Raw genomic sequence first — 16,637 nt, forward strand, 5'->3', positions numbered from 1 at the left:
CACTTTGACCAAAGCTGTTTCTGTGCTGTGATTGGCACGGAATCCCGATTGGGGGGGGTTCATGAAGGGAGTGGCGGGAGAGGAGCTGGGAAGCAATGACTCGTTCCAGGATCTATGAAAGGAAGTTTGGAGACGGGGCAGTAATTTGAGAGCAGGGATGGGTCCAGGGAGGGTTTTTAAGTATAGGAATGATGACGGCCGTTTTAAATAGGTGGGAACGGTGCCAATGGACATGGAGGTTTGTGATGTCTGATTAGTAATAATAATAATAATATAATAATAATCCTTGCATTTCATCGAGACACCTCAAAGTGCTTCACAGGATACATCATAAAGTGTAGTGACTGTGTGTTTTGTGGGAGAAACGCAGCAGCCAGTTGCGCACAGCAGTGTCCCACAAACAGTCGTGATTGAGTGGTCACTTTATTATTTATTGATTCATTGATGTATTTAGTGAGCAAGTGAGTGTATGTGAGGGAGTTAGATTGGGTGAGTTTGTGTGAGAGTGAATGAATGTGTAAGTGAGTGAGGGATAATAACAATCATCCTTGCATTTGATATGGCACCTTATTGCGTCGTCGAGACGTCTCAAAGTGCTTCACAGTATTGAGTAGAGGGACAAGGAGGTGGAGCTGAGAGGTAAGGAGAGAGGTAGGGATGGGCACAAGGGAACAGGTTTCATGTGGGTTATAATGATGGTGAGAGAGGAGGGGGAGACGTTTGAAGGTGTGGAGGGAGGGATGGATAGGGGCCCGGGTGTGAGGGGGGAGAGGGTAGTAGAAGGAAGGGCAGAGGCAGCTAAGTGAATCCCCTCAACTTTGGTTTCGAGGAAGTCCAGCATCCAGTTGTCGTTGGAGGAGCGGATGGGCAAGGAGTGAGTGGTTGGGCGGAGGAGCTGGTTGGTGATGTAGAACAGGAGCCTGGGGTTGTCCTTGGCCTCCAAGATTGTTTTGGAGTAGAAGGACGATTTAGCGGAGCCAAGGGTGGAACTGTAAGTTTTGATAAGGTCCAACCAGATCTGCCAATGGACCGTTAAATTAGATTTGAGATAGGTGTGTTCAGCGGCTCACACCTGTGCCTTGAGGGAGCGGAGGTGGCTGATGTACCAGGGTAACTCCCGTGAGTAAGAAGCAGTTCGGGAAGTGAGGGGCGCAAGGGCGTCAAGAGTGGTGGAGAGAGAGTTGTGGAGGAGAGTGACTGAAGAGGATAGGTCCAGAGGGGGAGGAGTTCAGATGACTCCCAAGGCAGCAGAGAGGGAGGGAGGGAGATTTTTTTTCAGGAGATGGAGGTGGGTTGCGTGGCAGTTGGGAGAGGAATTGAGGAGTTAAGGGAGATGAAGTAATGATGGTGAGGTCGGAGACGGTGCAATTGGTTGTTATGTTTGCCTACAAAAGACAGCCATTATACTTTACGCAGTATACTCTGAGAAGGGCTCTGAAAGGTTTTGATGTGATAAGACTCAAATGCAAAGATTGTCATCTTCTGGCCCAGTGCAACTATGATAACTGGACCTTTGCTACATTTTGCTGATACAGTATAAAGAGTCTAAATGAATGACATCTTATAATTCCAGCTGCATTTTACAAAAATAAAAAAAACTGGCATTTGATGTAGCACCTTTCACATTTTGGAAGATGTCTCAAAGCGCAGGATTTACTTTAAAGTTCAGTTAGGCAAAAGATATTTACTCACGTTTTCTTCTGCAGTTATAAAATCACTTTTAAAAAAATTACAACTGGTGAAATTTCATTTCTTGTGGTTCTTCCCCTATTTTTAAAACTAAGTTCTGATAACGTTTGTATCATTCAGAGTTGTAATATAACTGCAATTTGTTTTATTTAACATTCACTTTTTTTGATTAACTTTAGATTTCCGAGACCTATGCCTTCTTGCCACGGGAAGCAGTGACAAGATTTCTAATGAGCTGCTCAGAATGCCAGAAGAGAATGCATTTGAATCCAGATGGTGCAGATCATAAAGGTAAATCATAAAGTGCTCTGGGACTAACCCATGTGAAAGGGGCTATACAAATGCAAGTTGTTGTTGTAAATGTCTTTCAGTCTCGGATTCAATATTGAAAACCTTAAAAGTTTTGAGGTACATTTTGATGAAAATGGAAAAACGTAGTTGAACAACAGATACTTTAATGAAACAGCTTAATGAAGATGAGTCCATTGCAGAAATTGATTTCGAGCTAACCTATTAGTTCCAGTTGGAATATTTGCTGTGTGCATTCAGTATAAAATTTATACTTTTATAGTACTGTATACATAATTGAAAGTGTACAATGCATTTGAAATTTCAAAATGAAGCTGTGTTTCATAATGATAACTGGTGTGAACACCCAAACACAAAGAAACACAAATAATTTAAAGTACTTTATATTCCCCTAACATGTTTGTTCAAAGTGGTTCAAAAAGAAGAAATGATCAGCTCATCCTGTCAACAGAGTTTCTTGTTTCTTATGATCTGGATCTCTGTTGCTGTGTCTGTGCTATGACTTCACAGACAGGTCATGACCCAGACGAACAATAAATCTTTGTTTTACTAGATGAGCAATGATTAGACAATTTAGGGCTTGTCAGCCTTGAAAAGAGAAGACTCACAAGGGACCTTAATAATGATGAGAATAATTAATAATTGGAATTGGTGTAGCCACTTTCACGTTGGGAGGACGTCTTAAAGAGCTTCACAGGATTTTCCTGTGGAGTAACTGTATATGTAGATGAATGCTGCAGCCCAATTGAGCACAGCAGTGTCCCACAAACAGCCATGAAATAAATAAACAATTTTATTGGGGGAATTGTTAGCCAGGATACTGGGAGAAACTGCCTTCTCTTTTTGATTGGTGCCATGGGATCTTTTATCATCCACCTGAACAGGTAGATGGAGGTAGTTGCACCTCCAACAATGCCCCAGCACTACATTTGGAGTGTCTGCTTAGACTATGTGAGTTCAAGTCCCAATGTGGGGCTTGGACCTTCTGACTCAGAGGTTATTGTGCTATCAATTGAGCCAGGCTGATACAGAAAGGATATATAAGGCAGCCAATTGCTTAGAGCAGTGTCCCACAATCAGTCATGGATTGAGTGACCACATTTTAAAAACATTTTTGGAGGGATTATTAAACTTCCACGTGATCCACCAATCGACTACCAGCCAGGTTCCTACTTGCTTCTAGATAAACAGAAGCTTGTGGAGTAAAGAAACTTGCCTAAGTTTTTGCCCCACCTGGGAATTGAACCCAGGTTCTCTCGCTTGCTAACCACTACACTATGGGAATCCAATAAGTATAAACTGTTCACTGTTAGTATCTATGAACAATATGGTAATACCTAAGTACTTTTCGGTATTTTTAGGATTGCTCAAGTGAGAGCTACGTGCATGTGAATCCCCACCTAAACAATAAACTACATTTCCTCACTCATTTGCCCTCTGTAAAACATCTTTTTCCTCTGAAGAATGTTAAATGTTTGTCTTTGCTGAATCATTACTGTGGTTTGCCTCAACTGACTCATTCATACCAATATCAGCCCACCAATTAATGCCAGGTCCTAGTTTTAAATTTGCATGAATTGGGATGAATCTCTCCTTTGATTGATTTTTATGATATCTGTCTTTGATAACAAGCCCATGCGAAGGGCTTTGCCTAAGGTCCATAGTGCTGGACAACATTGAGATTGAAAAGAACAAGAGTATGGATGAAATAATCAAGAGGCCATGATAATAATAATAATCCTTGCATTTGATATAGTGCTTTTCATGTCTTCTAGATGTCTCAAAGCGCTTCACAGAATATACTGTAAAGTGAATTGACTGTATATTTGTGGACAAAATGCGGCAGCCAATTGCACACACAGCAGTGTCCCACAAACAGTCGTGGATTGAAAATGACCAATTATTATTGTTTTGTTTTGGAGGGATTATTATTAGGCGTGTGGAGTAAGGAAACTTGCCCAAGGTTTCGCCCTGCCTGGAATTGAACCCAGGTGTCTGGTAAGGTAATAATAATAATCATGGTAAGACGATGGATAGCTTGGATTTCAAGTCTGTTGATATTAGAAAGAAGAAAATGGTGAGGGATCTGTGGAATGAGACATTCCTACAGTTTTTAAATCTTGGGAAGAAATGATTAAGAGATGGTGTAATAAGTTTTGATTTAAGAAGGAATGTATTTATGATTGTATATTTGGAGCATGGAAGGAACAAAAAAGGAAGAGTCAGAGGAACTACGATCATAATATTACTAAAACTGTAAACAAATATAAAAATTGTTGCAATGGAGAAGGCTACAGATGAGAAAAGTGTTACTTCTCATAGAACAAGAAAGGTGCTGGAAATCACATCACATTTGGAAGTAATATTTGAGCCTTGCAGGTCTTTGGACTTTATACATTGCTAAGAATTATTGATAGGAAAAGAAGTGTTTGGCACAAAAGGGAAAAATAGTCTCTTGGTGACAGTAAGCAGTGAAGGGAATGTGACACTTTACGATCAGAAAATAGAGTGAGACTAGGAATGTCAGTAGATGAAGCAGGAATCATCAAAGCTAGAGCTTGTTTAACTTTTGAGACTCACAAAACCATTTCTTCAGAAAATTGAAAAACATTTTTTTGATTGCCTCATAGAGGAAAACAAAGTTCAGTAATTCAACCATTACACATTGCGAGGAACTAAATTTGTGTGGACTTAGGGCATGCAAGCTTAAAGAAGGCGATGAACGGACAGTGAAATTAACATTACATTCAGGGGTGTTTCAACTTTCAGAAATGTGAAGTCTGCTCAAAAAAATGCAAAAGACTTGATTGTGTTCATAAGGAAGCTGTCATGAGGAAAATGTTGGCCAAGTTTAATCCACATCAGGTTGTGCTTCTCCCAGCTTCAGATTAAAGAAAAAAAAAGAGGCTAATACAGTAATATTTCAGGCAGGAATAGACGATTGGTCCATATACAAAATTACATTTGTATAGCGCCTTTCATGTCAGGAGGACACCCCAAGGTGCTTACCCATCCAACCACCAAAAAAGGTTCATCACATTTAGCTCATTGTCTAATAATCTTGAACTATTTTAATTTCCAGAAACTTATTTAGTTCTTTTCTTTTAAAATCCTGTACAGCCCCTTGTTTTTCCACCTTTGCTGGTAGTTTGTTCCCTGTGTCTATCACAGGTTTACTAAAACAAGTTCTCCTGCACTTCCTATTTGTTTCCGTTGATCCTACTTGGAAGCTATGATATCTTGTTTTTGAATTTTGCACGTGGCATTAAAATGTATCCGCAGAATTTAGGTAACAGAGTTGTAACGAAAGGTCGTAGGAAAGTCAAGCTTTTTTTATAACTGTCCTATAATTAATCTAGTAGCCCTCTGCTCTACTCTCTCTGACAACTGAATGTCAGTTCTCAGCCCTGTGGGTCTCTAGATTTAAAAAAATATCCTTGCATTTCATATAGTATATTTCAAATCAGGAAGATGTTGTAAAGCACTTCACAGGATATACTCTGACATGCACTGGCGTTGTATTTTGTAGGTAATCGTGACAGCCAAGTTGTGCACAGCAAGGTCCCATTAACATCTATAAAGTGAATGTCCAGTTTTATTTGGTTGTTGGTAAGGACACTGGAAGAGATTCCTTTCTCTTTTCAAGTAACATTTTCTGGTGTCCAGAATTTGACAAATTCTTAAATACTTCCTTAATTTGAAATTGTTTTTCTGTACCTTCTTTTAAGAACTGCAAAAACGAACCACAAAGTTAAGACTTGATTCAGCAATTTGCTAAATTCTGAATGTTTGAAAATACTATATAAATCCAGACCCTGTGGATTTGTCCCAATTTGTCTTAATTGCTTGAGCGCTGTGGATGAGTTTGCTTATCTTGGTTGTTGTTAGGATAACTTGGCTACAGTACTGTTGCGGATTAATATTATAAGTAATAAAGTTCTTTGAGTAATTTTATTACTGTAAAATTGACATTGATATCAGTGTTGCTGTGCACAAGCTGAAAATATACCGAACCTTTTCCACTTATTTTTTTCCTCCACTGCCAGTTTAGTTTTTTCCTTCAATTCCCTCCCTCCCTCCCTCCCTCCCTCCCTCCCTCACTCACTCACTCACTCACTCACTCACTCACTCACTCACTCACTCACTCACTCACTCACTCCCTCACTCCCTCTTCTCCTGCAGGAATTTGACTCCTTGTTTTCGATTCCTGGGATATAACTTCACAAGCAACAATTGTTCTTTAGTATCTCTCCTTTATTTATGTATAAGCCTAGGCATGTTTGTTGATAGACTATTTGACTGCAGGAGACATCACAGCTCGATCCTGTGCTTGCTCATCATCCATGCAGTTATCAGCAGTAGTCTTTGGATAGCAATCAAGAGCACAAGTTTTAGCTGATTTTTTTTCCTTTCTGAGGACTGTTGAGACCATTGCTATGCCTTGGTTACATTCAGCTAACACTGAACATTGAAACATCCAAACTGTATGGCTCAAAGCTTTCAAAGCCACACAAAAGGAGCTTTTTATTTGTTATTAATAGTAAGAATTTCAGTCCCGGAAGACATAAATAATAATAATAATAAAATCCTTGACTGTCCAGCACCTTGGGACGTCCTCCCAATATGAAAGGCGCTATACAAATGTAATTTTGTATTGTAATAATAAATATGAAATGAAAAGGACAACCTTCTTGAGAAATTGTTTTCCTAAGTTGTTTTCTTCCTTTTTGTTTAGAGAATGAAAAGCCAACATCCTTGGGAAGCGGTATCATAGATTATAATATGCCTATTACAATGGCTTATATGAAGCACATGAAGTTACAGTTGCTGAACTCGCACCAAGATGAGGTATAGTATTTTGTTTTAAATGAAAATCGCATCCTTATGGACCACACAGTGGTAAATGTTAAGCATGACTATTTTTGAGGGTAGACCCCAGTAAATACAATATGTACATGTCATATAATGTTCTGTTTAATTTTTATTTTGTTCTGGTGTAAAGATAATTGGTATTGCAGAGATTTCATTTTCTTGCAATAGTTATCAATCAAATTAAAGCATCTATGTGACCCAAGTTAACCTATTTCATTGTGTGGTGGGGGTGGGGGGGTGGACATATAAGAAGGTCTCCTTGGAGCTGAGCTGGCTCTAAGGTGATATGCCTGGTAATGGAATACTGGAATTGAGTTGATCCTCTATGATGGTTCGGTAGCCAGTCCCTGAGGTAAGTAGGTCGGCAGTACTCCAGGGCACTGCTGATGACAGAGCCATCAGTCTACCTGATCAGCAAGACCTGGAGGGGTAGGGATTGGTGACTGGGGGCAAGGATTCTTTCCACTCAGCTTCTGTTAATCCTGCGAGTCAAAGCCCTAACAGTTAGGGTGGTCCTGGCCGGACAAGCAGCGGGAAGCTTGCCAGACAGTGCTCTCAATGGCAAGCAATGCCATTTTAACTGGTTAAACTCCACCAGTACCCCAATGAATGCTATGGGGTCTCTTAGTCTTGTCTCTGCCAAGCTGTCCCTAATACTTTCTGGAATTAAGTAGGTATTTTGGCAATTTTCATCCATAGAAAATTTGAAAGAAAAGGCTGGTGTTTATCAATGATATTTCATGGTCACTGACAATACATCTATAATGGGGTTCCTGTAGCCCTGACCTGATGTCTGTTGGGGGTGGGGTGAGGGGGAGGCTTGATCCTCAGCAGCTTGATTGAAGTAGGATCAAGAAATGCATCACAGGAGGAACTTATTTCGCTCATCAAGCCAATATTGGCACATGTTTCACTGGAGCTGGATTCCCTGATGCCCTGCTCTTTCCCCTTATCCTTTGGTAAAGCAAAATCTGATTTTTTTTCGAGACACAGAAAAGCCAATTAACCTACAGTATGGTTGGTCCACACAAATGAAATGCAATTGTTGTGGGCAGTAGAAAAGAGCCCAGGATTATAGTCGCATGTTTTTTCAGTGGCATATGGCCAGGGAGCCAGATGCTATCCACAGGTCACTTAAAGGTGGAGCAGCAAACCCTTGGCTGAAGTAGGACTGAAGGAGTTGAGTGACATTCAGTCCTTCATATTACTAGAGATTCTCTCATAAGGCTTTGCCTGGAAACAAAGCTTTATCCATTCAGCCAATCACTCTTTGCCAGATAGCTTCTCTCCAGACTTGCCTAGTGACTAGCTTTATTCCAGACTCATTGCTATGGCAAAAGAAATGAGCAGCAAAGCACACTAACGGAGATGGCTTGGAGCCAAGGACAATAAGGCTCTTTGACTTTTACATTATCTTTAAATTGTCTTCATCTGTGTTATTGAGCACAGTAGAAGTCTCCTTGCCTCTCCAGCTGAGATAAACATAATATAAAGCACAGTATTTAAAATAACCTTATTCTCCAGCATTTCTTTTGAGCTTTTGAGTGATAAATATTCACACCATACACTTCTCATCCTTCGAAAGTCTCATTGCCAAGCAGAACTTCTTGACCAATTGCATCATTAGACATGGTATAAAATGTTGTCCACTACTTCAAGTTATTTACGTGATTTTACCATAAATGTGCTTGATATAAAATGTGAAAACATTTGCTTTTTGATTTGTTTCATTATAAAAGGATTGTGTATTTTTCACATTAATTAATGGAATATCTTTGTACCACTAGTCTAGCATTACGTGATGACTTGAGATACTTCAGTGGACACATGTTTCTGTTTCCTTTTTTCAGCATGGACTATGTTACACTATGAATTTATAATTGAAATCAATGTGAAAAATGATGTATTGGGCATCACTCTACATGAGAGCTATACCATTAATACAATTTGGCAACAGTTAGGCAGTCATTTAGCTATTCCATAAATATTGTTTTAATATTGAATTTTAAATGGACACTTATTTTTCTGCCAATATATAAAATTGATGTTTAAAATGAGACTAAACTGTTTATGAAACTTGCATAATTTGGTAAACTCCTTGAAGCACAGCACAGGGTTACTATAATACACATTATCTTTCTCTTTGTTGTATGGATTTTTTATGTGACTGTGTTTTGGGTGATTTTTAAGGTGGGAATGACAGTGCTGGGATATGGAAATTATATAATCTAGTATACAGTGTGAAACAGTCCTAAGAATCTTATTTTATCCTCCCCTAATACAGGCTCATCTGGCTGTCTCTTAATAACCCAGTACCCTCTGCATCCAGCAGAAGTGTTTCAATAGAAGCACTATTACCTCCCAGTATTGCTACTGCTGTGTGCATGTGGGTTAAAAGTCTGTAGTTATTTTTGCATCATTGCACCAAAAAGAAAATTATACCCACTGTTTGTGTAGTCCATTTCAGAAGGGCTCGCTATTGCACCAGTTTAATGTTTTCATTTCTCACACAATATATCTTCATGAATTCTCCCCAAAAGCGATTTCCCAACATATTTGTGCCATGTTGTTGGTGAAGTTGATTGGATTTATTTGCTGGGAAACCTTATAGGTGAAATTACTTGCATAAAACCACTGTCACTTACCATAGAGAGGACCTTTTCATCTCAACTGCTTTCAGTAATGTAAACCAAGAAGTAAAACAACAACTTACATTTATATAGTGCCCGTCATGCAGAGTAGAGTCTCGGAATGTTTAACAGTGGTAAAGCTGGATGCTGAGCTGGGGAAGGAGAGGAGGTGACCATTAGCACAGTTGAAGAAGAAGATCTGAAAATGAAAAAGAGGGGGCAAGCCAGAGGGATTGAGTGAGAAAGAGTTCCAAAATTTTGGGATGTAATGGCTGAAGGCACGGCCACTGATGGTGGACCGGAGGGGACGAAGGTCAAGCATAGGCTCGCTAAATCCCTCTATGGTCTTCCCCCACCCTACCTCTGCAACCTCCTCCTTTCAACATTCTGAAAAGTTTTGAGATATTAAATAATCAAAAATTATTCATATATATATTATGAAAAGTAAAGTGGAATATTTTACGTTGTTTGCTTGTTCTCACTGCATTCATAGCTATCCAGAGTTTTCTTTAAAAGAAGTAAAATCGACAATGCCAACAACATTCAAGGTAATGCTTTATAACAATAACAACATTACATTTGTAAAGCGCCTTTCATGTCGGGAGGACGTCCCAAGGCGCTGAACAGTCAGGGATCAACACCTGAGGGTGGGGGGCCGGGTTGGGATGAGGGAGGGAGAGGGTATAGGAGGGCGGCTGAAGGCAAGGTCAAAGAGGTGGGTCTTGAGTCATGCCTTGAAGGAGACAAGAGAAGGAGCAAGGCGATGGGATTGTGGGATGAAGTTCCAAATAGTGGGGACAAAGAGGCCGAAGGCCCGGTTGCCAATGGTAGGGCGGGTTGGGCGGTGACGTGGAGCCAGCCGGAGCCTGCTGAGCGGAGGGAGCAGACAGATTGATAGGGGGTCAGCAGGTCAGAAGGGGCAAGGCCGTGGAGGGGCTTGAAAGTGAGGACGAGGATTGTGAACTCTACCCTCTGAGGGATGGGGAGCCAGTGGAGCCGGTGTGATGGGGTCATGGAGCATGGTGTGCGACGGGACACGAGCTGCAGAGTTCTGGATGATCTGCAGCTTGTGGAGGGAAGAGTTGGAGAGGCCGACGAGCAGGGAGTTTCCTCAGTTGAGCCTTGAGGTGACGAATGCATTATGAGGGTTTTGGCGGTCTGAGGGGTGAGGCAGTGGTGAGGTCTGGCAATGTTACGGAGGTGGGGGAAGGCATGGCTATGGATGAGAAAGGACAGTTGAGTCGAACAATAACAGGGTGGAAAATGAAATGAAAAAGTACACAGTGCAGAAAGGCAATCAATGTAATGTTTGTGATACATTTTTGTGGAGTTTCTCCGATTTATCTTTCATAGAAAATATATCTTTGAGGCTTGGATGATTATGATACTGTTCAAAGTTAGGACTGTCAGAATTGAAATACACAACGCAGGTTATTTCTCCTCTTCAAGCTATTCAAAGGTGACAAATATATTTTTTTCTACATTAACTATCTTGAATATCCTTTATACCAGAAATAATTTCTACCATTAGGATATCATAATTTACAGGTTTAGAAAGAGTATTGACATCTCAAAATTAACAAAAGACTGCAACCCATGAAGCTAATAAGTCTTCAGGGACAAATAACTGAGTTGCAATTTTGTATTAATTGCTGGTTGAGTGAATTACAGATGCATATTTCCATAATTAATGACTGTTCAATGGAATGTCCGCGTTTTCTGAGATATTTGCTTTTTATGTTGACAATGCTGACAGCATCTAACCACTTGGATGCACACTCCACCTCGTGGAACCTCAGTGTCCTTTGAACCTGACATTTGTGCTTAGATATGCTTAGCTTTCCCCCATCTCCATAACATTGCCCGCCTTCATCTCGCCTCGGCTGCCAAAACCATAATCCGCACATTGATCATGTCCAAGGATAGATTACGCCAACTCCCTGCTCACTGGACTACTCGCTTCTTCCATTCAGACTATCCAGAACTCTGAAGCTTGTGTCCTTCCCTGCATGAGTTCTGTGAGCTTAACAGCACCCCCCCCCACCCCCCATCCTCGCCAGGCTCCACTGGCTCCCGCTTCCCCCAATAGATCGAGTTCAAGATCCTCATCCTATCCATTAAATCCCTCCACAGTCTTCCCCCACCCTACCTCTGCAACCTCCTCCTAATGGAGGTCTTCAAAATTCGGAAAAGTATTGAAAGGTTAAATAATCTAAAAATATTCTCTCTATTTTGCAAAATGGGAACAAGGAGCATAGATGAATATTGTGACTACAAGAGTTAAAGGCGAAGTTAGAAGATTCTTTCATGTGGAGAGTTGTTATAACATAGGATGCTTTGCACAAGGGACTGTTGAAGCTAAGCCCATAAACCATTTAAAAGGATTGAATTAATATTTGAAGACAGACAATATAATGTAGAAGGGTCCTGGGAAACAGCAGGAAAGTCACATTAGAGTGTGTAGCTCCAGTGGAGGAGCTAACATCAATTCCATGAGCGGAATGGCGTCCTTCTATGCTGCAATTTCCATGATTCCTTTTCAGCATTGATTAAGTGCAAAGAATCGAAAGTACATTCCTTACCTGGGTTAATGAGTAAGGAAGCTCAACTACAATGGATAGATGAGAGGAATGATGAAATAGTGAAATATTAATATGCTGAGCCAGAAACCATTCAAGATAAACATTCTTTGCTGTTCCATCAGTTCTTTTGTTCAAGTACACAATGGATGATTTAACTTTTCTGTGTTTATCCTTAACTGGTGCTGTCACTCTCTGTAACAAGACAAAATTATGTCTTTGTACTTTTAAGTTAATCGCAAGTCAAAAAAATTCATCTACTTCCCTCTACAGGTATACTTTGCCATTTTTATCATAAGCATTTTCTTTTCTTCATGGGGCACCTTTTCTTCCTCAGCTAAGATGCAGTGAACGTAGAAAACATAGACTTGGCAACAGGAATAGTTGGGAGTGAAGAAGGGGAAATGTTTTGAGTGATCAGTCCTGCTCAGACTTTAATTTAGTGTGAAAATAATTTGTACCATTTACAGTGATATCAAGTTGATATCTGTCAATACCAAATCAAAGTTTCCCTCTTGTTACTGTGTGTTTAAAATATTAATAATAATAATAATAATAATAATCCTTGCATTTGATATAGCGCTTTTCACGTCGGGAGGACGTCCCAAAGCGCTTCACAGAACACACTGTAAAGTGAATTGACTGTATATTTGTGGGCGAACGCGGCAGCCAATTGCGCACAGCAATGTCCCACAAACAGTCGTAGATTGAAAAATGACCAATTTAATTATTGTTTTTGGTTTTTTGGAGGGATTATTATTAGGCGTGTGGAGTAAGGAAACTTGCCCAAGGTTTCGCCCTGCCTGGAAATGAACTCAGGTCTCTCACTTGCAAAGCGAGTGCTCTAACCACTGAGCTACAGGACTCCATAATATAATCCTTACATTTGATACAGCATCTTATCACATCTGAAAACACTGAAAAAGTGAATTGACGGTATATTTTGTAGACGAAACGCAGCAGCCAATTTCACGCAGCAGTGTCCCACAAACAGTCGTGGATTGAGTGACCAAATTTTTTTTGAAGGAAACTTGCCCATAGTTTCGCCCTGCCTGGGAATCAAACCAAGTCCTCTTGCTTGCAAGGCAAGTGCTGTAACTACTGAGCTACAGAACTCCACAGTGATAGGACACTACATTTTGAAATCTAATAACAAAAAATCTAAGCCTTTTGAAATGAATGTAACTCGTTTCACCCTGCAGAGATGCACAGAATTAAGTTACATTATTCAACAAAAAGCAGCTTCATTGGAATTAAGTGCAACATTGATAGTTTCCAGAGTTGGAAATACAGTGGAGATCATGGCCCTTTCCCCCATTTTCAAACTACTGCCCCATCTCCAACCTCCCTTTCCTCTCCAAGGTCCTGGAACGAGTCGTTGCTTCCCAGCTTCGCTACTTCCTCTTCTGCCACTCCCTTCACAAACCCCTCCCATTGGGTTTCCAGCTTGGGTCCAAAACACTGACTGTCCAGCGCCTTGGGACGTCCTCCTGACGTGAAAGGCGATATATAAATATAATTTTGTTGTTGTTGTTCAGAAGACAGGTTCCTCAGTGATGATCGTTAAGTTTAAGAAAAAATAATTGAAATGTTTATAATAAAAAAAGGATATTGTACAAATTCTGAAATAGGTTTCATCCTGACATAGGTCTTAATACTCATCATTTTTCGACCTTCTGGAGATTCTCGCCACCAATAACAATACAGTGATAATTTATGTTTATTTTGTGCCTTTCATGTAGAGAGGACATCTCAAAGCATTTTACACAACAGATTTAAAGCCTGAGCTGGGGACAGGTGGGGAGGACATCTCTAAGGATTTTTCTTATTTGACATTGCTTAGAGCACATCAGTATAAGGTGGAGGTGACCACTTGTATTAACATTGCACGAGTCATTCTGCTTGCAAACAAGGAAATATACGAGGGGAGCTATTCCCGACATCTCAGTAAATTTACTGATCAATGTGGCAAGTACATGTTGTTTTCCACTTGTGGGTAAATTGCTAAACTTGGCATATTATTTTGAGATTGTCCCATAAAAAGTAGTGCCAGTAAATTCATTGTTAACTGTAGAATATAATGTTTTTGTCTTGGGGGGTCGCTAAATTTACTTATAATCATAATAATCCTTGCATTTGATACAACGCTTTATCACGTCATTGAGACGTCTCAAAGCGCTTCACAGAATATACTGTAAAGTGAATTGACTGTATATTTTGTGGGCAAAATGCAGAAGCCAATTGCGCACAGCGGTGTCCCATGGTTGTGGATTGAGTGACAAAATTATTATTTTTTATAGGGAGAGATTATTAAATAATATTATTAAATAAATTATTAAATTATAAAAATAATTTAAAAAATGTAAAATGTCTGAACAAGTTTTATTAATTTATCGTGTGTAAAATGGAATTAATTTGGATGGGTTTGTTTGAAGTTTTATTTTAATTCGTTCATTTGGGGGTCCCCAGATGCAGTTTTATGGGCCACTATAGTATCTACTATCCACCATCTGAAATGCTGTACTCTGTCAGGGCCTTGGGACATTCTCCCGATGTGAAAGGTGCTATACAAATGTAATCTTGTTGTTGTTGTGAAGGCTCAGACCTATGCTTGCCAGATGTCTGATGACCAATTAGTGATTATCCGGCAGGAAGGGGTGTAAGCATGGTCTGCTTGTGGTTGAACTGGCTTGAAAGAGTGTTGTATACAGCAATAGAATATCAGTATGTGGAGTCCTGTAGCTCAGTGGTTAGAGCATTCGCCTCACAAGCGAAACACCTGTGTTCGATTCCCGACAGGGCGAAACCTTGGGCAAGTTTCCTTACTCCACACTCCTGATAATAATCCCTGAAGAAAAAAAATAATAATTTGGGCACTTAATCAACGACTGTTTGTCATTGTGCCCTTTCTAGAAGACGAGTGCCCTTTCTAGACAACTTGAAAAGCGCTATATCAAATGCAAGGATTATTATTATTACCCCCAGAAAGATAAGTAATAATATGCTCTGTTAACCAGGGATAGTATATTTTCTGATAGGTGAAGAATAATATGGTGTCTCATCACTGAATGCAAATTTTCAGATAAGCAGAATAATGTCCAATAGGAGTGTGTATGTGTGTGTGTGTATACATACATAACAACAACAAAGTTATATTTGTATCACGCCTTTCACGTCGGGAGGATATCCCAAAACGCTGGACAGACAGAGTTACGGATCCGAGCTGGGGGTCAGGGTGGGGGAGGGTGGAGGGCAAGGGGGGAAATAGGGAGATCGAGGTGGCGAGGGAGGGGGTGAGACGGAGGAACTGCGGGATGGAGTTCCAGAGGGTGGGTGCAGAGTGGCGGAAGACCCGCCTACCGATAGTGGGGCGAGCAAGGCGGGGGACGTGAAGCGGACTGTAGCCCGCTGAGAGGAGGGAGCGAACAGGGTGGTAGGGAGTTATGAGGTTGGAGAGGTAGGGGGGAGCAAGACCATGGAGGGCTTTGAAGGTGAGGACCAGGATCTTGAACTTGAACACATACAGTAAATGAGATTTTTGGGGGATTTAATTTCATGTTACACAACAACAAGAACAACAAGATTCCATTTATAAAGCGCCTTTCACGTCGGGAGGACGTCCCAAGGCGCTGTACAGTTGGGTCAGGACCCGAGCAGGGGGGAAATGGTCAGGGTGAGGGGAGGGAAGGGAGGGAGCGAGGAGGGGGTAGAGAGTCGAGAGGGGAGCTGAAGGCACGGTCAAAGAGAAAGGTCTTGAGACCGCCTTGAAGGAGGAAAGGGAGGAAGCGGCGAAGGCACTGGGGGATAGAGTTCCAGAGCCTCGGGGCTGAGAGGCTGAAGGCCCGGCCACCGATGGTAGGGCGGTTGGGGCGGGGGATGTGGAGCAGACCGGAGCCAGAGGAACGGAGGGTATGGGCAGGTAGGTAGGGGGATAGTAGGTCGGAGAGGTAGGAGGGAGCAAGGCCGTGACTGGCCTTGTAGGTGACGATGAGGATCTTGAATTCGATCGTCTGGGGGATGGGGAGCCAGTGGAGGCGAGCGAGGGTGGGAGTGATGTGTTCCCGAAGCCTGGTGCGGGACAGTACACGAGCTGCAGAGTTCTGAATGACCTGCAGCTTGTGGAGGGAGGTGCCGGGAAGGCCGGCGAGGAGAGAGTTCCCGTAGTCCAGCCTTGAGGTGATAAAGGCGTGGACCAGAGTTTCAGCAGCGTGAGGGGTGAGGTAGTGCCGTAGTCTGGCGACATTCCGGAGGTGATGGAAGGCGGTGCCAGTTGTGGCGCGGATATGAGGGAGAAAAGACAGCTCAGGGTCAAACCGAACGCCGAGGTTCCTGACTGACTTTGAGAGGTGGAGAGTGCAGCCTTGGATGCTGATGCTGTCAGCGCCTGAGGTGCGGAGGCAATCAGGAGGGCCTCAGTTTTACGCACGTTGAGCTGAAGAAAGTTGTCTCTCGTCCAGGACTCAGTGTCAGACAGGCAGACTGTCAGGACATCGGTGGTCGTGGAGTTGAGGGTAGAGGAGGAAAGGTAGAGTTGGGTGTCATCCGCATACATGTGGAA

General features: G+C 41.5%; 1 protein-coding gene across 2 annotated transcripts in view; it reads left to right on the top strand.

The window, feature by feature from the left end:
* The window catches only part of LOC103175159 (nucleolar protein 4), a 153,737-nt gene that overhangs the window by 29,970 nt on the left and 107,130 nt on the right, over positions 1–16,637 (top strand). For both annotated transcript variants that reach the window (XM_007887970.2, XM_007887971.2), the window contains exons 3-4: positions 1,869–1,980; positions 6,734–6,846. In XM_007887970.2, the coding sequence (XP_007886161.1) occupies positions 1,869–1,980; positions 6,734–6,846 (225 nt within the window). The remainder of the gene's footprint in view (positions 1–1,868; positions 1,981–6,733; positions 6,847–16,637) is intronic.

The sequence above is a fragment of the Callorhinchus milii genome, unplaced genomic scaffold (genome assembly GCF_018977255.1).
Source record: "Callorhinchus milii isolate IMCB2004 unplaced genomic scaffold, IMCB_Cmil_1.0 Scaffold2, whole genome shotgun sequence".
NCBI classification, from domain to species: Eukaryota; Metazoa; Chordata; class Chondrichthyes; order Chimaeriformes; family Callorhinchidae; genus Callorhinchus; species Callorhinchus milii.